General features: G+C 33.6%; 2 protein-coding genes across 3 annotated transcripts; both read left to right on the top strand.

Annotated features, from left to right (window-relative positions):
- Positions 1 to 2,306: 2,306 nt before the first annotated feature.
- LOC110865872 (protein HEADING DATE 3A) lies at positions 2,307 to 6,783 on the top strand. The gene is made up of 4 exons (XM_022115202.2): positions 2,307 to 2,504; positions 2,601 to 2,662; positions 6,052 to 6,092; positions 6,376 to 6,783. Exons 1-4 carry the CDS (start codon positions 2,307 to 2,309, stop codon positions 6,597 to 6,599), a joined length of 525 nt encoding a protein of 174 aa, XP_021970894.1. The 3' UTR covers positions 6,600 to 6,783.
- A 722-nt stretch (positions 6,784 to 7,505) lies between these two features.
- Positions 7,506 to 12,276, top strand: LOC110865871 (protein HEADING DATE 3A). 2 transcript variants are annotated; one of them, XM_022115201.2, is made up of 4 exons: positions 7,506 to 7,712; positions 7,801 to 7,862; positions 11,651 to 11,691; positions 11,935 to 12,276. In XM_022115201.2, the coding sequence occupies exons 1-4, from the start codon at positions 7,506 to 7,508 to the stop codon at positions 12,156 to 12,158; spliced, it is 534 nt and encodes a 177-aa protein (XP_021970893.1). In that variant the 3' UTR covers positions 12,159 to 12,276. The 2 variants fall into 2 exon arrangements, with proteins under 2 accessions (XP_021970893.1, XP_021970892.1); XM_022115200.2 differs by having other exon boundaries at positions 7,506 to 7,742.
- The last annotated feature ends 14,940 nt before the right edge of the window (positions 12,277 to 27,216 follow it).

Genomic DNA, 27,216 nt, shown 5'->3' with positions numbered 1-27,216 from the left:
GTTCACGCAGTTCACTCTTGGGAGGTTATTCACGCTGGAACCCTACCCTATAGATGTGTATATATATATATATATATACATATATGTAGTGTGAGGTTTATTGGGGAACACTAAAAAAGTGTGGAACTGGGGAACACTCTTAAAAATTTATCTTAACATGTTAAAAATCAATTTTTTTTTTTAAATTTTTTTCGGCTCTTCTCCTTATAAATACTTGTAGAAGCATTTTTAATAAAACAAATCAAAAACTAAAAATATAAAAAAACAGTTAAAAAAAGGCTGGTTTTTTTACAAAATATTATTTTTTTATTCGAATAGTTTCTACCCTTTTTTATAGGAAAAGTGCTGATTTTTTTTTTAAAATATTGATTTTTATTCGAATAGTTTCTACCCTTTTTTAAACTTTTTTTTTTCATATTTTTAGTTTTTGATTTTTTTATTAAAAATGTTTCTACATGTATTGATAAGAAAAATCACCGAAAAAATTAAAAAAAAAAAAACATTTTTTAACATGTTAAGTATAATTTTAAAGAGTGTTCCACAGTTCCCCACCTTTTTAGCGTTCCGAATGAACCCTCCCTTATATATATATATATATATATATATATATATATATATATATAATGTAAGTATCTATAGAAAACCCACTTTAATTTAGAAAACTCGGGAAACTCAAAGCTCCCGATGTTTTTTTTTCTTGAAAAAATTTACAAATGTTATATACATGTTTTTAAGGTTTTTGGGCAAAAAAAATCAAAAAAGCACCCAGTAGATATTTTTTAAAAAAATAAACAAATTTTGGTGTAACACATGTTACAAATATGTCAGATGAATGTAACATGTGTTACACCAAAACTTGTTTATTTTTTTTAAAAATATCTACTCGGCGCTTTTTTGATTTTTTGTGCCCAAAACCCTTAAAAACATGTATATAACATGTGTAAATTTTTTCAAGAAAAAAAAAACATCGGGAGCTTTGAGTTTCCCGGGTTTTCTAAATTAAAGTGGGTTTTCTATACATACTTCCCCTATATAATGTAAGTATCTATATATATATATATATATATATATATATATATATATATATATATATATATATTACTTTATACAAATAGATATATATTATCCATATACACTATATAAAAGCGACTATCTACAATGCGTCCAAAATCAGGTCATCCGAGCCACGTCAGAGCCGCCCGAAGTTAGGTGCGGCGTTGGAGCCGGCCGCCCGATGATGTCCGAAGGTGAGGAACCCAAAGTTAAGGGTGTTGGTTCTCTCGGTTCTTGGGCCATTTCATTTTTTTTTCAACAATAATATTCAGCAACATAGGGTATTTGGGTTATCTTGGAAAGCTTAAGATGGACACAAGATGTAGTGGCAAAAGTTGGTAAAGGATTTTTATTTTAATATTAGAATTGTTTATATTAATCCTTTTACCTAAAAGAAAAATACATTTTAATAATATTACTAATTAAATTTAAACAAAAAATGGGCGATAATGTTGAAAATATAAGGATACGTAGGAATGTTTGTATGGTTAGAGGTGAATTGAGAGTTGTTAAGGATTTTTATAACTTTTAACGTTAAGATATGACAGGTGACTGGCAGTTAAGAACGTTTAAGGACACTCTTAGCATTGGACATAGTCTTAAGATGCATAACTCTCTACAATATATAATTTAATATTTTATGATTGAAATCTCGTAGAAATCTAACTGAAAACAAATAAGTGAGCACGATACTTTAACAATTCATCTTCGTACTCCTAATTGTTGCAACAAACTCCTTTTTATGTTTTCATTGTATATTGAGTTGGTTGGAGCCTTTTTTTACAGTGTGTTACTTTTAAAATAAAGTATAAAATACAAGTTTTTATGAACATTCTTAAATGGAGCTTTGTAGTGTTAAAATTATCCATTTCAACTTTTTTTTACCTATGGAGAAAAGTTCACACCAGAAGATTTGTAGTGTTAAAATTATCCATTTCAACTTTTTTACCTATGGAGAAAAGTTCACACCAGAAGATAGAAGTGACACACACTCCAAATTCCCTGTTAAACATATATGTGGTGAAATGGTAACATATTTAGTCCGTCTATCCACCTCCTTTCTCCATTGGTCTATCTTTCGTATGGGAATCTAAATGATATATTAAACTCATCACAACTCAAAGAGAATATGTTTGTATGAGGGATAAGTTTGGGGCCACATACTATGTATCTAAAGTCATATAAATACCAAGGCCAATACGATAGTATACAACTCTCATCATAAAACCGACGAAAATTCTGGTTCTTATATAATGAGGAGGGAGAGGGACCCATTGGTCCTTGGACGTGTGATAGGAGATGTTGTTGATGGCTTCACCAGGTCTATTAACCTCACTGTTACTTATAGTGATAGGGAAGTTAGCAACGGGGTCGGGCTAAAACCTTCTCAAGTTGTGAACCAACCTAGGGTTGATATTGGAGGTCACGATCTACGTGTTTTTCACACTTTAGTAAGTGTGTCATTTCTTTGTTTCATTCTTTCTTACTAGTTGTTCTAGCTTTACAAATCACTCTTAAGAAGTATAACTAAGTTGAATATTTATTAGGTTATGGTGGATCCTGATGCTCCAAGTCCAAGTGATCCTAACCTTAGGGAATACTTGCATTGGTAAGTTGTTCATTACGATGAACTTAGCAGGGGTTTGGAAAATTAAATAAAAAAAATTGCAAATTTGAATCCTCTTTAGAAAGAAGGTAAGGTACATGTTTATAAATTGCTTTCATGACACAAAAATCTTATCACATAAACAAACAAGCACGTTTCTATTATGGGGTCATTGCATCAATCTTTAACTCATTGGTTAATGAACTATTTTCTTTGATTAATTAATTAAACAATTATACATTTTCTTTTAAGCTCTTACGATGTGGTTTATTTACTTTAATGATATTTTATTTATTATCTAATTTGATTTTTCTATAATATATAGCTTACCTTTATTAACGAATCTGAAGTTTAACACCAGATTAAGTCTTTCTGTCAACTTCAAATATAAAGTTTATTGAATACGGACTTGTATTATTTAATTTTTCTTTTAGTATATGAGCTATACCAAATACTTATAACATACCGATACCATAACACTATCATACTGAACCAAGACTGACCAAACAACACTAGGTAATGGTATCGTTATTCATTATTATAATTTTTGGTTTCGTTAATATTTCTTTTATCAACTAATTTGGTTTTTCTTATATTACTTAAGTTAAATACACACATTTATATTTTCATCAAAGTCGAATTTAATTATAAATAATGTATTTCTTAGTATCCTAAACTATACCGAGTAACAATATTATACAAAATTGAACTACTAACAAATAAACAACATTGCTACCGATATCGGTAAAATCTTTATGGTTTTCAGAGTCGATTCCATTATTCATCGTTATTTTTGTGAATACCAGTACGGAAACAGTACTGTCCCAGCGCCATAAGCTATACATTTTTTGTTTGTAATTTTACTCCTTTTCTATTTAAGTATTTTTCGACACTGGTACCAAATAATTTTGTTGTTGACATTCAAATAGAAAGTTTATTACAATGAAATTGTATATAAAATAAACTATTTTTTAGTATCGTATTACTGAGTATTGGTACTGTACATGTACTATATCGTACCGAACTAAACTATTACCGATCAAAAATCACCATCGATACCGATAACGTTTTTGTTTTTTTTCGTTTTTAATTTAGATAACATTTCATTTATTTTGTAATGCATGCTTACGTAACAAATATTTTGTAACTAAACCTAATACATTGCAAATAAACATTTGAGTAAATTATCAAAATTATCCCTGAGATTTAGGCCTTTTTGTCAGTTTCATTCAAAATGATTTTTTGTACTGAATAGTCCTTCAACTTTGTCATTTTTTTATCATTTTCATCCAAATCACTGACTTAGTTTACTTTTTATTTTAAGTTGAAGAATATTTTAATGAAACTGACAAATATAAAACCTAAGGGACGATTTTGGCATTTTACTTAAACTCTTTTTAATTTCTTTTATTTAATTAATTTTGTCACATATATATAAAACCGAATATACAAGCAGTTTTTATAAAAAAATAATAGTTTTGTCGCATAATTTATATAAATTTTCATCCAAACCACTAACTTAGTTTATTTTTTCTCTTAAGGTGAAGGATTTTTAAATTTTATAAATTAAGACAAAAATTAATATCTAGTTTTTTTATTTAGATCAGTTTTATAAAGAGAAAACGATATATAAAATAAATATCAATGGTGTGCAGTACATAACAATCGATTACAACTTTTAGTATTTAATCAAGTACAGAGATAGAAAAAAATTGTAAAACGTTACGTATTTTTAAATGTGTTGAACACCTAAGAAATATGTTGACAGAAATAAAATATTTATCTAATTAAGATTATGAGGGAAACTAACTAATATTTATTCTGAGTGGTTTGAGTACAGAAACTTTTGGTTCATGGAATTATACTTACTATTTGGTGGGTAATTTTAAGGTTTGGTAACGATACGTTGTTTGATAAAAGGGAGGGGGGGGGGGGGGGCAGTGGCTTCTGTTTTTTGTTAGGAGCGAATTTAAAAGAGTGGAAAATGAATTACAAACTCGGTACATATAATATGATTTGTTTATTTGACCTTTTTTCTATAAGGTCACTAGCATTTTAGTTTTATAAAATTTAGAGATTGAAGTAGTTTTTATTTTTATAAAACCGATGTATATAAAAAATAGAAATTAATTTTTGTCTTACTTTATAAAATTTAAAAGATTCTTCAACATAATAGAAAAAAAACAACTGAGTTAGTGGTTTGATGAAAATTTATAAAAATTATGTAACAAACTATTAATTTTTTATAAGAACTCCATGTATATTCTGTTTTATATATATGTGACAATACTAATTAAATAAAAGAAATTAAAAAGAATTTAAGTAAATTGGCAAAATCGTCCCTAAGACTATCCACTATCACAACCCAACCCAACCCAACCCAATCTTATATTAAAATACTAATTTCTCTCTCTTCCACCTACACAACCCAATCCAATCCAATTTTTCACCCACTATCACAACCCAATCCAACCTAAACTAAAATTTTATTATATAAAAAAAGGAAAAAGAATTAAATATTATAAAGAAATAGAATTAAATAATAGAAAAAAGAATAAAGAATTAATATTATGTTGGTTGTTGGTTGCAACCATTGGTTGCCATACCAACCTGGTTGTTTATCAATTTCAATTATTTAATTAAAATAATTTCCTACAATTTTGTCCTATTTGCCATGTGGCAACCGTTTGTACAATTTGGTTACCATAGTGGGTAGTCTAAGATTTTATATTTGTCAGTTTCATCCAAATATCTTTAAACTTAACAGAAAAATTAAATTAAGTTAGTGGTTTGGATGAAAATGACAAAAAATGACAAATGTAAAGGGCTATTTGACACAAAAATAGTCATTTTGGATGAAACTGACAAATAGATCTAAACCTCAGGGACGATTATGACAATTTACTCTAAACTTTTTATGTTGTAATAAAAACATGTTTCCTGCTTAATCATGGCGGACAATTTATATTAGGGTTTTCTTCACTGAAATGTTTCATTTTTATATATTCTCGTAAATGTTATATAGCATAAACAAAAGTTAAGATTCTACTTATTTTATTGGATATTTCATAACTGGATAACTAGAACAAATACATATACATCCTAGTTACATTTAAAAGGATATAATTATGGGGACAAATAAAAAGAAATATTTGACTCATTGGTCGACCATATTTTTGGTTTATAACTTTGGTTTCTAGATTCTTTTTCCATGGGACTGTCGAAAACAACTTATAATTTGTTTTTTTATCAAATATTTTCACCTTTTTATCAGCAATATATTCTTGGAATAATCAACTCATAACTTGGTGATCTCATGCTTTATGTTAATTCTAATCTATCCATGTAATCTTTTGTTTTGTTTTTATAACACTTTATTCTCTTCAATATAGGTTGGTGACTGATATTCCATCAACAACAGGAGCAAGTTTTGGTGAGTTTTGTTTTGTATTTTTTTTCTCCAAAACCCATTACGCGATCATCAAAAACTGTGAAATACAACATATGAAACATCATATACTCTCATTTAGAGTTTCCTGAAACATCATATACTCTCATGTTTCTTAAGAGTTTTACTTTTGAGTTCTTAGTTCTTATGTTTCTTAACTAGTAAAAGCTAATATAGAGAACCAGGTCATAGCCATAACAATCACACTCAAACTAACGATAGTAGTTTTTCGTTTTATTTGATTCTTCTAATAATTGTGTTTATGTAGGTCAAGAAGTCGTGTGCTACGAGAGTCCAAGACCATCAATGGGAATTCATCGCATAGTTTTCGTGTTGTTCCGACAGCTGGGTCGACAAACTGTGTACGCCCCAGGGTGGCGCCAGAACTTCAACACAAGAGACTTTGCAGAGCTCTACAACCTTGGGTCTCCTGTGGCCGCGGTCTACTTCAACTGCCAACGTGAAAGTGGATCCGGTCGAAGAAGGAGATAAGAAGTAAAGCATGCCACTGTCATACAAACGACTTTATAAACGCATATTCTTCTTTATATAACATCATGTTAAACAATAAAGAAGGCCCTAAAAGAATACTTATAAAAGAATAAGAATAATTTGTGCGAAGTAAGAAGATGTACGACTATATAAAACAATGATGAAATGAAATAAATGCAATCTTTACGTTTATCTCCCTTCCATTATAACTTTATGGTGGTATTTGATTATATTGCATGTCATGTTTAGGGTTATTTCGTGTACGTGAATCGTTTAAGCAGATGGTACAAATATTCTCCATAAACGTCTAATAATATGTATCTTGATAGATTTTGCCGGTCCTTTTGATATAACCCTTTAAGTGGGTAAATCTCTCAGAACAAGATGAAAAGGAGAGAATCCAATTTGGGGTAATTTTAAACGTTTTTCATTTTATTTCCAAATAGTTTAAATAATCAATGCAAAAGAAGCACGTCTGATATTCCATCAACAACATGAGCAAGTTTTGGTGAGTTTTGTTTTGTTTTTTCTTTCCAAAACCCATTACGCGATCATTAAATACTGTGAAACACAACATATGAAACATCATATACTCTCATTTAGAGTTTTACTTTTGAGTTCTTAGCTTTTATGTTTCTTAACTATTAAAAGCTAATATAGAGAACGAGGTCATAGCCATAACAATCACACACTCAAACTAGCGATAGTAGTTTTTCATTTAATTCGATTCTTCTAATAATTGTGTTTATGTAGGTCAAGAAGTCGTGTGTTACGAGAGTCCAAGACCATCAATGGGAATTCATCGCATTGGTCCAAGACTATGTATCTGAAGTCATATAAATACCAAGGCCAATATACAACTCTCATCATAAAACATAAAACCGACAAAATTCCAGTTCTTATATAATGAGGAGGGAGAGGGACCCATTGGTCCTTGGACATGTGATAGGAGATGTTGTTGATAGCTTCACAAGGTCTACTAACCTCATTGTTACTTATAGTGAGAGGGAAGTTAGCAGCGTGGTCGAGATAAAACCCTCTCAGGTTGTGAACCAACCTAGGGTTGATATTGGAGGTGACGATCTACGTGTTTTTTCACACTTTAGTAAGTGTGTCATTTCTTTGTTTCATTCTTTCTTACTAGTTGTTCTAGCTTTACAAATCACTCTTAAGAAATATAACTAAGTTGAATATTTGTTAGGTTATGGTGGATCCTGATGCTCCAAGTCCAAATGATCCTAACCTTAGGGAATACTTGCATTGGTAAGTTGTTCATTACCATGAAGTTAACAGGGGTTTGGAAAATTAAATAAAAAAAATTGCAAATTTAAATCCTCTTTAGAAAGAAGGTAGGGTACATGTTTATAAATTGCTTTCATGACACAAAAATCTTATCACATAAACAAACAAGCATGTTTCTATTACGGGGTCATTGCATCAATCTTTAACTCATTGGTTAATGTTCTTTGATTAATTAATTAAACAATTATACATTTTCTTTTAAGCTCTTACCATGTGGTTTATTTACTTTAATGATATTTTATTTATTATATAATTTAATTTTTCTATAATAGCTTACGTTCGTTAACGAATTTGATAAATCTAACACCAGACTAAGTCTTTCTGTCAACATCAAATATAAATTTTATTGAAAACGGAGTTGCACTATTTAATTTTTCTTTTAGTATCTGAAGCTATACCGAATACCTATAACATACCAATACCGTAACACTATGATACTAAGCCGAGACTTACTGAACAACACTAGGTAACGGTATCATTATTCATTATTATAATTTTTGGTTTCGTTAACATTTCTTTTAGAGTTAAATGCTAGGTTGGTCCCTGTGGTTTGCAAAAATTTCATACTTGGTCCTAATGGTTTACTAATTACACGCATGGTCCCAAAAATTGTCAAAAATGAACTCGGTTGGTCTCAGTTAACTATGTGTGAAATGACTATATTACCCTTGAACAATTAAAAACCTAAAACTAAGAATTAAAAAATAAAAAAACCCACTCCATCATCTTCATCACCATCAAAAGGAGATTACATAACTTACCACAGAACACCGCTTATGATGTGTTCGGCATCAAACAGTAGTAATCGGAGACCAGGATCACAGATGTTGCGAATTGAGAAAATCAAGGTGGGAAGCCGGCTGTTTCGGCTTCGATAACACCATTGACGAATTCAAATAAGAAGCCATTCAATCGTTAATGGCAGCTTGCTTCTTCTGATATATCTAACACAGGAAGAAGAACTTGGTCATTCACAAGGATTTGGTTGGTTGTTGCCCATATTGTCAATTACGGGATGCTACTTTTCTTTATCATCTTCATCACCAACCCACACTATTCAACAGATCCTGGATTTTTAGACTGACAGGTGGATTGGTTGATTTGCCGGAGAAACTGGACGACCGATAGGTCGCCGGAGAAATAATCCGGTGACCTGATTTTTAGAGAAAGAGTAGAGACCTTGTGTGCAGCTTAATTTTTTAGAGAGAGAGAGCGGTGACCAGATGTGCGGCTTAATTTTTAGAGAGAGAGAGCGGTGACCAGATTTTTGGAGAGAGAGAGCAGGACCTTTGTCGGTTGGTGATGAAGATGATGTAGTGGGTTTTTTAATTTTTTAATTCTTAGTTTTAGGTTTTTAAGTGTTCAAGGGTAATATAGTCATTTCACACATAGTTAACTGAGAAATTTAACATAGGTTAGGTAGGGGACCAACCGAGTTCATTTTTGACAACTTTTGGGACCACGCGTGTAATTAATAAACCACTAGGACCAAATATGAAATTTTTACAAACCACAGGGACCAACCAAGCATTTAACTCTTTCTTTTATCAACTAATTTGGTTTTTCTTAAATTACTTACCTAAAAAACACACATCTATGTTTTTCATCCAATTTTCCAATATAACTTTTATCAAAATCGAATTTATTTATAAATAATGTATTTCTTAGCATCCTAAACTATACCGAGTAAGACTACTATACAAAATTGAACTACTAACAAACAAACAACATTGCTACCGATACCGGTAAAATCTTTATAGTTTTCAGAGTCGATTCCATTATTCATCGTTATTTCTGTTATTACCAGTACGGAAGTACGGAAACGATACTGTCCCACCGCCATAAGCTATACATTTTTTGTTTGTAATTGTACTCCTTTTCTGCTTCCGTATTTTTTGATACCGGTACCAAATAATTTTATTGTTGACAGATTAAAGATTCTTTAAAAAGCTTAATAGTGTGAAATGTGTAGGAAATAATATGGTGTTAACATGTGTCCTTCAATTTAATTTATTAAAAAGGCAATAATGTAATTTACTTCAAATTTTAATTAATTGATAAAATAATCTTTGTAACCTCTAGTAAGTTATTTTTGGCTAGTGATATAATTTATTTTTTTACAAAAATTTAAGAATTCAGTTTTACATACCAACTCAGAGATTTTGTAAATCGTTATGGTCTGATTCATAGAGATCGAAGTAAATTACGGTTCGTATTTTTTTTGAATCATCGGTTCTTATCATATAAGACACCATACCAATTCTAGAAACACCATAACTTGAATCCTAATACAATTATGGTGTTCTAACATCTGTAATGATTTTTGTTATTTTTGAAGGTATAAAATGCATACAAATTTCAAAAACACAATGAATTGAATCATAATACAGTCGTGGTGTTTAACATCTAGAATAATTCTATTGTTATTCTAGATTTAAAAACACCATGACTGTAATCACAATATAATGTTATAGACCGTTGATGTTAAAATACTATGACTTGAATCATAATTCATTATTTGCAATATTATTGTGTCTTATATACGTTCAGTGGTGTTTTACTGTAAAACACAACACCTTTAATCAAAATACAATTAAAACATCATTGTATGAACATGGACAAAATATCATGGACTAAGACATCCGATTGAAATGTAATTTTTGTCTCTATATAAGTACAATAATATGGTACTCACATTAAAGATAAAAAACACTCATTATTATGGTGTATTTTAAAAAAAAATACGTATAAAAAATTATTGACGTTTAAAAAACAAGGGGTAACTTTCATGTGCATTGCATGCGAGTTTCTAAATTTAAAAATGTTAAATTTAATTTTATACCCTTAATCTATAAAACTAATTATTTTAATGGTAAACACTATTTACAATTTTGCCATTATAATCTCAACCATTAGATTATAGATCCAATTGTGTAGATTTCTTCCTACATTTCTCACAAAACACACCATTTTTACAATAACTATACCCGTTGTTGACATTCAAACATAAACTTTATTAAAAATGAAATTGTATTTAAAATAATCTATTTTTTAGTATCGTATTACCGTATTACCGAGTATTGGTCTGTACCTGTACTATATCGTACCGAATTGAACTATTACCAATCGAAAATCAACACCGATACCGCTAACGTTTTCGTTTTTATAGTTTTCAATTTAGAAAACATTTCATTTATTTTGTAATGCATACTTACCTAACAAATATTTTGTAATTAAGCCTAATACATTGCAAATAAACATTTTATGTTGTAATAAAAACATTTTTCCTGCTAAATCATGGGGGACAATTTATATTTGGGCTTTTTTTTAACTGAAATGTTTCATTTTTATATATTCTCGTAAATGTTATATAGCATAAACAAAAGTTAAGCTTCTACTTATTTTATTGGATAATTCATAATTGGATAACTAGAACAAATACATATACATCCTAGTTACATTTAAAAGGATATAATTATGGGGACAAATAGTTAACATATAAACAAGAAACATTTGACTTATTGGTCGACCATATTTTTTGTTTATAACTTTGGTTTCTAGCTTTCTATTCCATGTGACTGTCGAACAACTTATAATTTGTTTTTTATCAAATATTTTCACCTTTTTATCAGTAATATATTCTTGGAATAATCAATTCATAACTTGGTGATCTCATACTTTATGTTAATTCTAATCTATCCACGTAATCTTTTGTTTTGTTTTTATAACACTTTGTTCTCTTCATATAGGTTGGTGACTGATATTCCATCAACAACAGGAGCAAGTTTTGGTGAGTTTTGTTTTGTTTTTTTCTTTCCAAAACCCATTACGCGATCATCAAATACTATGAAACACAACATATGAAACATCGTATACTCTCATTTAGAGTTTTACTTTTGAGTTCTTAGCTTTTATGTTTCTTAACTACTAAAAGCTAATATAGAGAACCAGGTCATAGCCATAACAATCACACTCAAACTAGCGATCCTAGTTTTCATTTAATTCGATTCTTCTAATAATTGTGTTTATGTAGGTCAAGAAGTCGTGTGTTACGAGAGTCCAACACCATCAATGGGAATTCATCGCATTGTTTTCGTGTTGTTCCGACAGCTGGGTCGACAAACTGTGTACGCCCCAGGGTGGCGCCAGAACTTCAACACAAGAGACTTTGCAGAGCTCTACAACCTTGGGTCTCCTGTGGCCGCGGTGTACTTCAACTGCCAACGTGAAAGTGGATCCGTTCGAACAAGGAGATAAGAAGTAAAGCATGCCACTGTCATACAAACCACTTTATAAACGCATATTCTTCTTTATATAACATTATGTCAAACAATAAAGAAGGCCGTAAAGAATACTTATAAAAGAATAAGAATAATTTGTGCGAAGTAAGAAGCTCTTCGACTATATAAAACAATGATGAAATGAAATAAAAGCAATCTTTACGTTTATCTGCCTTCCATTATAACTTTATGGGGGTATTGGATTATAATGCATGTCTTGTTTAGGGTGGTTTCGTGTACGTGAATCGTTTCAGTAGATGGTATAAACAATTCTCCATAAACGTCTAATAATATGTATCTTGATATAACACTTTAGGTGGGTCAATCTCTAAGAACAAGATGAAAAGGAGAGAATCCAAATTGGGGTAATTTTCTGCGTTTTTCATTTTATTTCTAAATAGTTTAAATAAACAATGCAAAAGAAGAACGTCTGATAATGAAAATAACAGAAATTAACAAACAACCAAAGCAAGTAAAGAAACGTGGAGTTGTAAGACTTTTGAAAGTGGAGGATGTGATTTGTGAAAAACACAGTATCAAGAAGTAACAAGATCACTTTATTAACAAACCAGTCAGCACATATTTTACCGACAAATACAAGAATCAGTCGACACAGATTGTCGACAAAGAATCAAGCACAACTCTTAGCCTATACAGATCATCATCATCAACCAGATGATCTGCTCTAATAGATGATCAAAAAGATCACCAAACTCACAAATCTCACAAGTATAGAAAGCCCTAACTTTAGAGAGAGAGAGAGAGAGAGAGATAGAGAGAGAGAGAGAGAGAGAGAGAGAGTGTGTGTGTGTGAGAACAATAATAGAGCAAAAATGATAAGATTAGTAGAATTATAAGCGGTATGCGCATATAATGTATATATGTGTGGGCAATCGGGGGGCAAAAGTGAAAGTGCACTAATTTTAACGTTAATTTACTAATTTCGTGAAAATAACGTTAAAAGCTAAGGACAGTTAATCAGGCATCATGTGGTGGCGTTGATAGCTGAAAGACAAAAGGGTACATGCACTAATCGGTCTTTATCCTGATTGCTTAGTGTTATGTGCCTTGTGTCCAAGGCTAGATGCAAAACTACTATCGAGCCAGGGGTCTCACTGGAAGCAGCTTCTCTATTCCTACGGGGTAGAGGTAAGGCTGTCTACATCTTACCCTCCTCAAACCCTACCTTTGCTTTGCTATTGGTGTGATTTACTGAGTATGATGATGGTGATGATAAGCCCACAAGCCCAGTCTTCAAATAAGCCCATTACGCATCCAAGCCAAAGCATCATATATCAGCAGCCCACAGATCAGCAATAAGCCCATATGCACCAAAGTAGCCTAAGTCCACCATTTTATAAGAAATAGACCTCAACAAAGAATGAAAAGAAAATATTTATAAAAAGAAAATATTAGAAATAAAATAAGAAACATATTGAATTGTGAATATTATTTTTAACACCCCCAATCAATTCAATATGCAAAACAATCAAACAAACCCAAAAGTTTACAAACCATCTCATGAGAATGAACTAGCAGACTTTAGTGAAAACATCAACTGCTTGATCCTCAGAAGAAACTCCCACAGTTCGAATAATACCCTTAGCTATTTTTCCCTTAAAAAGAAATATCAATTTCAAAATGTTTTGTTCGTTCGTGGAATACGGGATTAGCAGCTATAGACATAACTGTTGTATTATCACAATATAAGTTAATGGGAGGTTTAACCTCAACCTTTAACTCTTTTAAGACATTAAGAAGGCAAATGACTTCACATGTAGCAGCACACATAGAACGATATTCTGCTTCAGCAGAAGATCGTGATATAGTAGACTGGTTTTTACTTTTCCATGAAACAAGAGAATCACCCAAAAAAACACAAAAACGAGTAATTGACTTCCTAGTGCTCATACACTTTCCCCAGTCCGAATCAGCAAAAGTTTTTAAGTCCAAAGACTCACTCTTTTTAAACAATACCCTTTCCAGGAGACCCTTTAAGATACCTTAAAACTCTCAAGGCAATCTTAAAAAGAACACTATTAGGACTATGCATAAGCTGACTTAAATAATGAACTGAATAACCAGGCCTTGAGTGAGAAAGATATATCAATTTGCCAACCAACTCCTGATAAACAAAAATGTCATGCAAAGGCTGATTATCTTTCTCACATAAATGCGTTAAGACATGATTAGCTTCAGTAGGATTGTTTATTGGTTTACAACCAGTCATCCCAAATTCAAAAGGTAAATGAAGACAATAATTTCTTTGAGAAAGACACTAACCATCATCAGTTTTCAAAACTTCAATGCCAAGAAAATATTTTCGAAAACCCAAGTCTTTAATTAAAAACTTAGACTTAAGTAAAGACTTAATTTTGGAAATTTCATTAGAACTACCAGTAATGACAATATCGTCCACATAAACAAGAAGAACTATAAACACCGAACCACTTATTTTAACAAATATGAAATAGTCACACTTACTTTGTTCAAAACCTAATTCAAGAAGAACATTAACAAGTTTCTCATTCCACATTCTAGGGGCTTGTTTAAGCCCATAAAGAGACTTGTTAAGCTTAGACACTTTTTTTCAGCATTAGTACAATAGCCACCAGGTAAAGTCATATAAACCTCTTCATTCAAATTACCATATAAAAAGCATTATTTATATTGTAGGATCATTTTCGCCCTGAATGAGTCGATCAGAAGAGTTCTTTGACAAAACAAGAGGCGGAAACTAATGTTTTGGTGCAATCTCAGCCGTATTCACTTTTAACTGTTGTTTTATTGATCACTGATGCAATTACAAGCTCTGACAACACTTTGGCAGCACTTCGTGGCTCACCGGAAGAACTTGACCTAGAACTGTTACTGATTTCGCTCCTAAAGACCCTATTTATATGTGTTCTGATTTCGCTCCTACATACAATGACACCAGGAGCGAAATCATATGTCACAATCTCGGGCGAAATCAGGCTTAATACACTTTTGGGCGGAATCAGAATCAACGGGTTTCGCTCCAAATGACAACATGTCATTTGGAGCGGAATCACATACAATTTTAGTTTCTTGGATTCCGTGCCCTGTTCTATCCTATTCTATGCAAGACTCGATACAAGACGTAGGCGACAGACGGATGCATCAACAAACTCCCCCTCGGATGTTGACGGATAGTGTCAAGTCTTCGGTTATCTACCTTCAGTCTTTATCACCAACAAACTCCTCTCTCTCGAATGTTGAATGTTTAAGCTTCATCAACATCAACAATTTCAGAATCAGCATCGGCTCTAGCTGCTTCCTCAGCTTTGTCTTCAGACGCCCCCTCTCAATCTGTTGGGATCGAAGTCTGGAATTCACACATTCATTCTAATATCGTTACCTTGCTCTCTTCCAGCTCAGGTTATCTGCACAATCTCTACCCAACACATAAGTTTCTCAAAGATTAAATATCTAAAATTTAGAAACTTATTCCAGAAAATATACAACATGATTTGTTCTATGAAAACCACTTGTAAGCATACCATCTTCATGCACTATCACCCAAACCTGTTCTTCATGTTTAGCACTCGGAATTTCGAAAATCAGCTTTCCAACACCAGTTATCGAAAATATTTTTGGATTTTACAAAATTGTATGCTAAAACACACTAAAATCTTTTTGGATTTTTGAATAAAAGAAAATTCAGAAATGAAATATTTACAGACAATATTTTTGTGAGTTCGTGCAAAAGGATCATATCAGTTTTTGAGACATATCACTAACACCGTTAAGCTAGATTTCATTTTAAGTTCTAAACAATTCACCTAGATTGTCAGTATGTTTGTCCTCTTAAATTTTCACACAAATTTCAACTTTTTCGAGATACGCTATTAGTGTCTTAGATACTTAAACTTATTCGTGTGTCCCACCACTTGAATATACTCCCGTATCCAGATCCCAATATTCAGTCTTACAGGTGAGTATAACACAGATGATATCTTTAAAGGGGTTAGATTGCGAGGGCCGTGAGAGCTCAGGTCGATACTTCCGTATACGCAGAGAGATGATGGCTTCAACTTTCGGGGTGTCCCCTTTAGAGGATCTTTTTGTTACAACAGCAATGACTATCAATTTTATTATTTCATCAACTTGCTGAGGGCGGGCTTATATTTCAAAGCATTTGCAGAAAGTATTATCCGGGGACTAGGTCAGTATTTCCATACAGCAGAAGTCCCGGGATAATACCCCAGATATCACTGAGCATAAAGACCTAGTATCTCAGAATAAGGGACCTTTCAAACAAGATTTCAGGGGTTACCTATATATCCAAGAAGTTGTTACCCACAAAATTAAGCAAGTTTTGAAGTTTTAGGTTTATATCTCGTCACAATTTACTAAATGTGTAAAAACCTACTGACACATCCGTAGTGAGATTGTTTATCACAATCTTAACTTTTCATTTCTTTAGCATGTTGTGATAGTCCACTGATGTACTGTTATTTCCTCTTCTATGCAACAAAAACTCATTTTTCATTTTATCATATTTTTGGTTTTTTCGAATCTTCTAATATTTTTGTGTTTTTTGAAAATTTCTTACTCCCCCTAAAATTCAAAAAACATTTAAAGAAATTGATACCAAACTGTACAGAACATGACAACTGATATGAATCGCCTCAATTCTCCATCCGCTTGGCATAAACAATCAGAACTCCCCCTCACAACAAACTATTTTCCCATTAAGATTTCAAAACACTTAAGTTTGTTTTAATCAGAATGGTTTTTCCGGAAAATAAGTTCGTTTATCAACCATTTGTAGGTTATGGGGTCATTTCATCACATTGTTTACCAATCTTTTAAATGGTTGTTAAATCAAGTTCAACTTAATGACCTTGATTAACCACTTTTAGAATCGATGATTGGACCATTTGAAGGATCAAAAACCAAACATTTCAAACCTGTTTTTCAACCAATTACCCTCTTGTCGGTTGAATTCTCAAGGTGCTGATACCTACTCCACACTTACCATCCTGGGAGTTCCGGCAATTCACACTTTTCAAAACAAATTTTAACAAACATTTTCAAGAATGATGCCGATTCATGCTCCACGATTACCAACTTGGGAGCTCCGGCAAGACAGGATTCTATTCTTTGAAGAATATATCCACCCAAGCCTGACCAGCCTTGGGTGTAACAATCTCTTCTTCTTCATTTCTTTTAACAGTCTTGTGAACATTCATTTTGGAAATATAAAATTCTTTGACTCCTTTGGCCTTACCATTGACCATTTTTCCAAAAATTTTTTTCACATTACTGTTGAAAGCTTTTTCAACATCAAACTTATTCTTTTCAGAATAAAATTGATTTGAAATTTCAACTTTCCCAACTTTAGATTTCCAATTTTTAGCATTTAGTGGTGGAAAATTCACATCATCCACTGTTAAAACTGATTTTTCATTTTTCACAACAACCTGCGGTTCCTCTGTCTTTGTGGAGACAGATTCATCAATAGACCTGTTTCCTGAACCCTTAACAACCCATTTTTGATTTTTCAAATTATCTGTTCTTTTTACTACATTCTTTGAACATTCTCCCATTTCAAAGGTCGAATTTTCAAAGCCTGTAAACTTTTTGGTTGTAAGTTCAGTTTTCTTAACAATTTTCTCTTTCAGTTTACCAGAAACTTCCTGTTTTGGTTTGAATGATTTAGGACAGTTTCTAGCAATGTGACCAGCAGTTTTGCACTGAAAACAGGTTCTCGTTTCAATCTTCTTCTAACAACATTCTTCTTCAGCTCTTCTTGCTTCATTGCAAGGAATTCTTGATTCGTCTGCTTTCTGAATGCTTCCTCTTTCTCAGTCTCTGTCGTTTTCCCTGAAACAAACACAGCTTTTGGTTTATAAACTTTTTCATTTTTATAATTTTGCGGTCGATTAAATGCAAGACCTTTCCTTTTGAAATTACGATTATGGTTTGGTTTCTTTTGGAAACTATAACCACAATTGTAACCCATTTTCTTGTTAATTCTTTGTTGTTCTCTTGAAGTGTATTGTTTAGGTTTTCCGGAAAGATTTAAATCTTTTATTTTAGAAATATTAATTTCTGTGATTTTGAAAAGCTTGTTAATCATTTCAAGTTTAACATTTCTTATTGGAAAAATCTCATCAGAATATAATTTGTCAAAATCTTTCAAAGTATACGCTACTTTGACCGGTTCGTCATTCAAATTAGATTTTGATAGCAAAAATTTCGTATCATAAACTCGTTTGTCCTTTTTGATCGTTGGCTTTGACACATCGGACTCAGACTTTGACTCGGTTTTGGACTTCATGTTCAACTCCTCACAGTCATTTTTATCTAACACCTGATCGACCATACTTTTTATCAACTTTGACTCATGATCAGTGTCAGATGACGTGTACGTGACATCAATGTTTTCTGGCAAGTTATCTGATGGCCCAGACTCCTATTGTAAGTTAATTGCATTTTTTACTCTTTCGGTATTTGGATTTCGAGGTGAATATCCATTTTCGACCGGGGGCGGGCATCTATTGTAGACCACACTTGGTTTCTTACCAGAAATTTTCACTTCATCTTCGTCTTTTGTCACGGATTTCTTTTCTTCAGAACTCTTTACTTCTTCAAAAGTCTTCAAACTCTCCACAATTGGATAAATCCTGTCAACAACAAAGGTAGAACATGAGTAACTATCCAATAAACTTTTAACTCTCTCAGTTTCTATTTTTTGTGTTGCCAATTTCAGTTCCAGCTCAACACATTTCTTTATGTGAAAGTTGACATCATCAAGCTGTCTTATGTAAGCTCCTTTGAGTGTATTCATTGCTACAGCTTGTTCGTAGTTTGACTCAGTGTACTTGTTGATCTCTCTGTTCATTGTATCATATGATTCTTTCAATCTGCTAATGTTGTGCAACAGTTCATTGTTTTGCTTGATCAAAGAATCACAGTTCAGACACTTTTCAGGAATTTTGATTGCTTCAATATCAACTTTGATCTCAAACTCTGGAACGTCTTTGACTGTTCTGTTTGATTAAATTCATTTCTTCCCTTTCTCTCGGCTTCCGCTTCAGCTTTTAGCCTTTCTTCTTCTTCTTCCTCTTCTTCAATCTTTCTCTGCTTTTCTTCTGCAGCTTCGCTGACTTTTCTGCATTTTTCAGCCCATTTCAGATCGTAAGCATTAGCAATAAAAGCTTTAACATTTGACGTGTCTTTGGACATTTCTTTGGCCATAAACTCTTGGTCTGGGCAAAAATTGTCCCAACTAAAACCTTCAGCCAATTTTTCATCTTCTTGATCTGCCAAACACACTTTGCTGTTTGTTGGAATGTAATTATGCCATCTGAAACCACCATCCTTTCCCAAACAAGCTCTCTTTGAATCTTTAATCTCCATTCTACCATGAGCAGTTTGTGCCTGATGTGGTGCTTGTTGTTGTTGTTGATACGGCTGTGGTGTGACTTGATGATAAATCACCTTTTTGTGGTAGTCATTGTTTCTGAAAGGATTTTGAGCTCCACTCGCTTCACGATTTGTGCACTCCCTCTTGAAATGCCCCTTTTCCCTGCAACAAAAACATGTAACTTTAGACTTATCAAAACCTAAAGTTGACACATGAGCCTCGCAAAAATCATCTCTGCCTGTAATTTGTTTAAACTTCTCAGCACGTCTCAACACACTAGCCATGCACCATTTAATATCCATCAATTCCATTTCTTCGGCATCAATTTGATCGTAATCCTCTTTCGTGAGCATTGGATTACCGATCCTCCCTGCAACTAAGCCTCTGTAGGATTCAAGCATGGTCACTAACAAAGCCATGTGGCTTTTAGCAACTTCCTCAGTATAGTTCTGATCATTTTCCAGCTTTAAGGCAATGTTACATTGAAGAACTTTGCCACTCTTTGTTGTAGTGAACTGTGGATTATATGTCGGAAATGAAGAGAATCCAGTTGTGCTGCTTGATCCCTGAGATGGTTTTTAGAAGAATCTTTTGCATTATAAGCTGTTTCAACCTTTGGAGAAAAATTTGTCTTATCAGTAATACCACTTTTAAAATACAAATTAATATCTTGTTCTCCGTCATAGTTCTTCATCCTGGCAATCTTTCGCTGCTCCATCTCTTGAGCTTCCAGATGCTTGATGAACTCTCCCAGTGTTAGTTTTTTATATTCTTTTTTGTTGTTTCTCAGCATCATCAGAAAAGTTCCCCAGATTTCATGTGGTAGCGCATCTGCAAGTTTTTCAATCAATTCATCAGTATCTTTTTTAATTCCAAGTTTTGACATATTTCTCACCAAGTTACAATATCTTTCAATAATTTGCTTGGTGTTCTCAGATTTCAAACCACGGAATAAATCAAATTCTTTCTTCATGAGCGACATTTTGTTTTTAAGCATATCATCGCTTCCTACAAATTTTGCTTCCAATTCGGTCCAGATCGAATAAGCAGTTCCATCGTGTTGAAGCAAGATCAAAATGTCCTCTTTGATTGCTTACTGAAGCAGACTCACCATCAGTTTTTCATCTCTATATTTCTTTTTCTCTCTAGTACTCATTTCTCTAATTGTTTGCTAAACACCATTCGTTGTGGGTCTAACATATGGTTCTTCAGTGTGTTCCCACGCATCCAAGTGATAAGCTTCAACCCAATTACCAAGCCGTTCGGACCAAGCATTGTAATCATCAATATCCATGAGCTTAGGCGGTTTCTGAGATGTCCCGGTTTCATTTTCAAGCAAAGCATTCTGAGTGATTGTAATCGGACTAGCAAAGGCATTGTAAAATTCGTTGTCCATGTTCAATTTTTCAAAAGTTCACAAATTCCAAGTTTCAGGCGAAATCAGGTTTGGAGCGGAATTAACCAAATGCTGTTCGAGCGAAATCCCAAAGTTCCACTGGAGCGAAATTAGATGTAATGTTCAACTGGAGTGAAATCACCCTTAACTTTGGAGCGGAATCAAATGTGATGTTCAATAGGAGCAGAATCAAGTTTAACTCTGGAGCGAAATCTGAATTGGAGCGAAATCAGATTTTTAGAGCGGAATCAGACAGAAACCTTGGAGCGAAATCACGATTCTGAGCGGAATCAAAACTGATTTCAAGCGAAATAACAATGACGTCACTTATCCGAGATACATTTCGAGCGAAATCAAATAAAACTCAGATTTTAGACTGATTTTAGCTTTGAAATTTTCAAGGGTTTATCAAAACATGATTGCGAGTGTTGTGTGTGAAATTGAGCTGGTTTTACCGTGAAAAATTTTGAAATTTTGAAGAAGGTGTAGAAAATCAGAATAAGCACAGCTGAAATAGCAAGAACTCTTCCTCCTGAGCTCTGATACCACTTGTAGGATCGTTTTCGGCCCTGAATGAGTCGATCAGAAGAGTTCTTTGACAAAACAAGAGGCGGAAACTAATGTTTTGGTGCAATCTCAGCCGTATTCACTTTTAACTGTTGTTTTATTGATCACTGATGCAATTACAAGCTCTGACAACACTTCGGCAGCACTTGGTGGCTCACCGGAAGAACTTGACCTAGAACTGTTACTGATTTCGCTCCTAAAGACCCTATTTATATGTGTTATGATTTTGCTCCTACATACAATGACACCAGGAGCGAAATCATGTGTTACAATCTCAGGCGAAATCAGTCTTAATACACTTTTGGGCGTAATCAGAATCAAGGGGTTTCGCTCCAAATGACAACATGTCATTTGGAGCGGAATCACATACAATTTCAGTTTCTTGGATTCCGTGCCCTAATCTATCCTATTCTATGCAAGACTCGATACAAGACGTAGGCGACAGACGGATGCATCAACATATATCAAGTTGAAAGGACCGTTTCGCTGTTGCAAAATGCTCCGCCGATTCAAATAGACACTCCGTAATGTGCGGAATCTATTAGGAATGTTGACACATATAAGAAATCAAACATAATCACTTGTTTCATTGATGATTTGAAAGTACAGATCCGAGAAACCAAACTGGCAGAGCTTCGCTGCCAAAGTTCCAAAAGTTCCAAATGATAAACACACACTCAACTATTTATAAGGATGATCACTCGTGAGAATGCACCTTTGAGCGAGTGTGTGCTTTGTGCGAAGTGCCTGGAATGACTAGACAGACTCCCTTCATGCGAAGGGCTCGTTCATACGAAGGGGTCTTTTACATTATTTTTTCGACACTTCTAGCACGTATTCCTATTTTGTACATGACTCGATCCTAAGACGTAGGCAACATACATCATGTTTCAACAATCTCCCCCTTGGATGTTGCTGTAGTCTTGATCAGTCTTCATTCTCTTCAAATCTTTAATAACTTTAACATTTTCCATGTACCAACAATCTCCTCCTTAGCAATCTCCCCCTTGCTTTAAGAAATTCTTCTTTAACAATTCAGCTCAACAAACTCCCCCTTTAGCTTGAGCTTCCTTTCCATTTGTCGACATTTTATCTGGCTCCCCCTATCATTCAGCTTCCCCTTTCTTTCAACTTCTGTTCAATCTCATTGTCATTCAAATAAACATTTTAGATTCAAACTTTGAAATTTTCAAATCCAACTCTTTATTACAAATTTTCAAATTTCAAAATAATAACTCTCTCAGATAACTAAGTCGAAATGAATGACCTTGATCACTTGATTTGTCTACTAAGTTCAACTTAATGACCATGGTTGACCATTTTGAGAACAAACTGAAATTTTCTTTCAAATTTCAAATTTCAAGTTTCAAATTAATGAACTTGTGATTATGTCAAAACATGTTCAACATATTTAGATTTTAAAATTCAGCATTCCAACATCGGTAGTCGAAAACAAATAAGAAACAAAATCTTTTTGTATTTTACAAACTTTATGCTAACACACACTCAAAATCTTTTTGGATTTTTCTAAAATGAAATATAACTGCTATGTACAAACATATTTACAGACTTATTTTTGTGAGTTTGTGTAAGAGGATCATATCAGTTTTGAGACACATCACTAACACCATTGATCTATTTGAACTTTAAGCTTTAAACAATTCACCTAGATTGTCAGTCGTTTGTCCACTTAAATTTCTACACAAATTTCAATTGTATCAAGATACGAAATTAAGTGTTTTAGAACTTGCTTAATAGTGTTTCCCACCACAGAATATACTCCCGTATCAACATTTCCTAGATTCAGTCTTACAGGTGAATATACCTAATTGATATCTGTCTCTGGGTTAGTGTGAGGCCTTAAGAGCTCAAGTTAGAACCACCGTACAGCCAAAGAGATGAAGGCTCCACTTAAGGTGGTGTTCCATTTTGGAATCATTTTACTACAATTGTAATATCTTTCGATACTTTCAATTTTGTGCAGAATTTTGGGTTTAATGCAAAAGTATTCTACAAGTTCTAGGCCATTGACGCAAAATCAAAAGAACTTGCATAATACCCCAGATATCAACTATGTATAAAGACCTAATATCTCAGAATCAGGCAATCTCTCATACGAAATTTCAGAGTACTAAGTCCATATATCCGAGATATGTTATCCGTTTAAGCTCTTTTGATCCTGTAAATTAAAAGTAAACAAAGAAACATGTTTTTTTTTTCAACATTAGTACTGAAAAAGAGTTGATTTAATGCCTTTTTTGATGTAATTTATATGTTTCATTTTACGCACATCATGGAGATTACCGTTTACACTGATCAATCATTCATGAGTGTGCTTAAAAGTGATTATGGAAAACATGATTTCAGATTTTCGTGGGTATTCATAAACATGAAGTTTACCGATGTGGTGATTCAAAGTTTCTATCAATTGCCGGTTGGGTTTTTGAAGATTAAGAGATTGAGCTAAAGTGGTAGATCAAAAACCGAACATGGATGTGATTAACGTCAAAACAGAAATGCTGCATTGACTAGTTTTAAGTTGCTGATTATTCGCGAAGATTGGAGTTAAGCAAATCAAAGGAGGTCGGGAACCTTGCAAACAAAGACCTGAAGATTCATTTCAGGGGGAACTTATTGGAGATAATGCAAACCTGAATCATCAATCAAGGGGGAATTATCGTATTATAAATTGCTTGATTGAAGTTGCAGAATATTCACACACCGCTTTCGTATTTGAAGATCAAGATTCGACAGTGTCGGCCAAAGGGGAATTTGTTAGTGCATATTATGGATTTCCACCATTGTGCGAATAGGATAGATAGAGGGTGTGTTTAATATTCTATAGTTACGAGTTAGAAATAAACACATGAGACCTTGGAGAGGACGAGAGCACATTCGTACGGACATATCACCTCCGCACGGACGTAACACATCCGCACGGATGTCTTCATCCTCACCAAACTCCATGTATAAATAGGGTCGTGTGTTCATTAGTTGTTAAGTTTTGAAGATCCAAGAGGGGAAATGCTGGAGAAATTTTCTCCCGCTTGTAAACGATGTAAACTCTTTCGGTATGAATGGAATCGTTCGACTTATGACTAATCTAACAAGATTTCTACCGAATTAGTTCTATCCTATCCAAACTTCCATTTAAACCCGCCCGATGTGGAACTTTCATTAAACACTACAGATCCATCAACCTTATCCTAAGTTTCATAAAGATCTTTCTAAACTTGAGAAGCTAATGTGGAATACACATGACCAAGATACAACTCTTTAGACACATAATTAAGAATCCAAGTAAGAACAATAGAGTTACACCTATCCCAGTGTCTACCTAAAACATCATCAGTAGTAGACCTAGAACAAGTACCATCAACAAACCCTATTTTATTCTTAACTTGTTTCATAGAATTTTCCGAAACTGTATAATTCTCAGTGCCCTTAAGTCTAATATTAACAATGTTCAAATTCACACAATCCCTAGGATGCAGAAACAAACAACTAAGAGTAGCACTAGTAGAAGCAATACATCACTAGTAGTAGCCACAGAATCACCAGCCATATCAAAGAACTAAGAGAAAATAAGAGACACAAGACCAAGAAATAAACAAGAAACTCAACAAACCAGCGAAACCAGGATAGCGGTCCAATCAGAGGTTCGTCACTTCAATAGATGCCTCCGCAGACAATATCCATGAAGCTACAAGTAACTAGAAAACTAACAAACACAAATTCAACAGAGTGTACTCTCTCTGTATCCCAAAACACTCAAACCGGTCTGTCTAAACCCGACAATAAGATGCCTAGACTCATTGACTCAATGTATGCAAAGAAAATAAAAATAAAGAGAAGAGAAAGAACAATCTCACAACAGTGTTTAACTCTCTCCAATAGCACATAAATGTAGTCTTCACTTAGGGCTACAAGACTGAATAGAAGACCATGTTCTATTGGTCTGCCCTAAAAATAGCGACCAACGAAAACTTTTGCTGATAAACACCAAACCCTAGAAATTAGGGTTTCGATCTCCAAGTGAAGCACAAACTCCAAGAAGCCAAGTAACACCAGATCTGGAATCGCCAGAACCACAGAACTACCAACACTCCAAAGATCACAAGAAATCAACCCAGATCTGATCAGACCCGGAAGAGAAAAACCCTTAAAACACAGGGGAAGAAGATAACCCCAAGATCATCTAGTGCTCTAATACCATGTCAAAAACACCGTATCAAGAAGTAATAAGATCACTTTATTAACAAACCAGTCAGCACAGATTTCACTGACAAATACAAGAATCAGTCGACACAGATTGTCGACAAAGAATCAAGCATAATTCTCAGCCTATGCAGGTCATCAACTAGATGATCTGCTCTAATAGATGATTAGAAATATCACCAAATCACAAATCTCACAAGTACAAAAAACTCTAACTTTAGAGAGAGAACAGAGAGAAAAAGTGAGAACAATAATAGAGTAGAGATAATGAGATTAGGTTAAAGACTCATTATCTATGTGTTATATATGTAGAATCACAAGGCCACAAGCGCAGTCTTCAAATAAGCCTATTATGCCTCTAAGCCAAAGCATCATCTATCAGTAGCCCACAAATTAGTAATAAGCCCATATGCACCAAAGTAGCTCAAGTCCACCATTTTATAGGAAGTAGACCTCAGCAAAGAATGAAAAGAAAATATTAATAAAAAGAAAATATTGAATTATAAATATTATTTTTAAGATGGTTGTCGCTTCATGGCTAATTTCGTGGGATCTGGACGACTTCTTCAATCCCTAAAACATATGGGTTTGAAATTGGTTCTCTTGGGCATTTCCTACATGGGCTTTGTCATTGGCTGCATGGTTTTAATGAAGTTGTTGGGCTTTGGGTCGTGTCATCACCCCCTCCCTAAGATTTGACCTATTCCTCGTGGTCAACACTGAATGCTGGAAAATGTCGCTGCATTTCCATGGTGGCTTCCCAGGTGGCTTCGGTGAGGTCAAGATTCTACCATTTAACTAGTAGTTCTTTCTGACCTGCATTGTTGAAACGTTTGTTGAGAATAGCTTCGGGAACATGGCTGCAAGTTGGAAGCTAGGTAAGTTTTTTGGGGGAGGTTCATCTGAAACTTATTGACCATAGCTCTACTTTACTTTAGAAGTGACACATTAAAAATGGGGTGAACTTTGGAATCGGTTGGAAGTTGGAGACTGTATGCCACCTGTTTGATGCGTTCGGTAACACGATAAGGCACATGGAACTTCTTTTCACGCTTATTCCTTGCCGATTTATCCACTGAGGTCTACCGGTACACATGTAAATGCAAGTAAACCAAATCACCAATGGCAAAGTTCTTATGTAGACGATGTTTTTTTTGCTTGAGAAACCATCTTTTCGCGAGCACGATGTAAAGCCTCTTTGAAAATTGAAATAAGGTGATTATGTTCATCTAAGGAAGCTTCAAATGGAACCGAAGTACCAAGGCCTTATTTGTACTCATGAATAACTATAGCACCGCGCCCATAAACTACTTTGAATGTTGTCATCTAAATGGAGAAATGAAAAGAGGTGTTGTACCTATATTCTACAAGGTATAAGAACCACTGCCACGGTTTTGTTGTTAGAATGCTTGTAAGTAGGCTTCCAAACAACGATTCACGACTTTGTTTTGATTGTCT

The sequence above is a fragment of the Helianthus annuus genome, chromosome 6 (assembly GCF_002127325.2).
Source record: "Helianthus annuus cultivar XRQ/B chromosome 6, HanXRQr2.0-SUNRISE, whole genome shotgun sequence".
NCBI classification, from domain to species: Eukaryota; Viridiplantae; Streptophyta; class Magnoliopsida; order Asterales; family Asteraceae; genus Helianthus; species Helianthus annuus.
The sequence above is the reverse complement of the archived record's forward strand: the minus strand, read 5'-3'. Positions and strand labels throughout refer to the sequence as shown.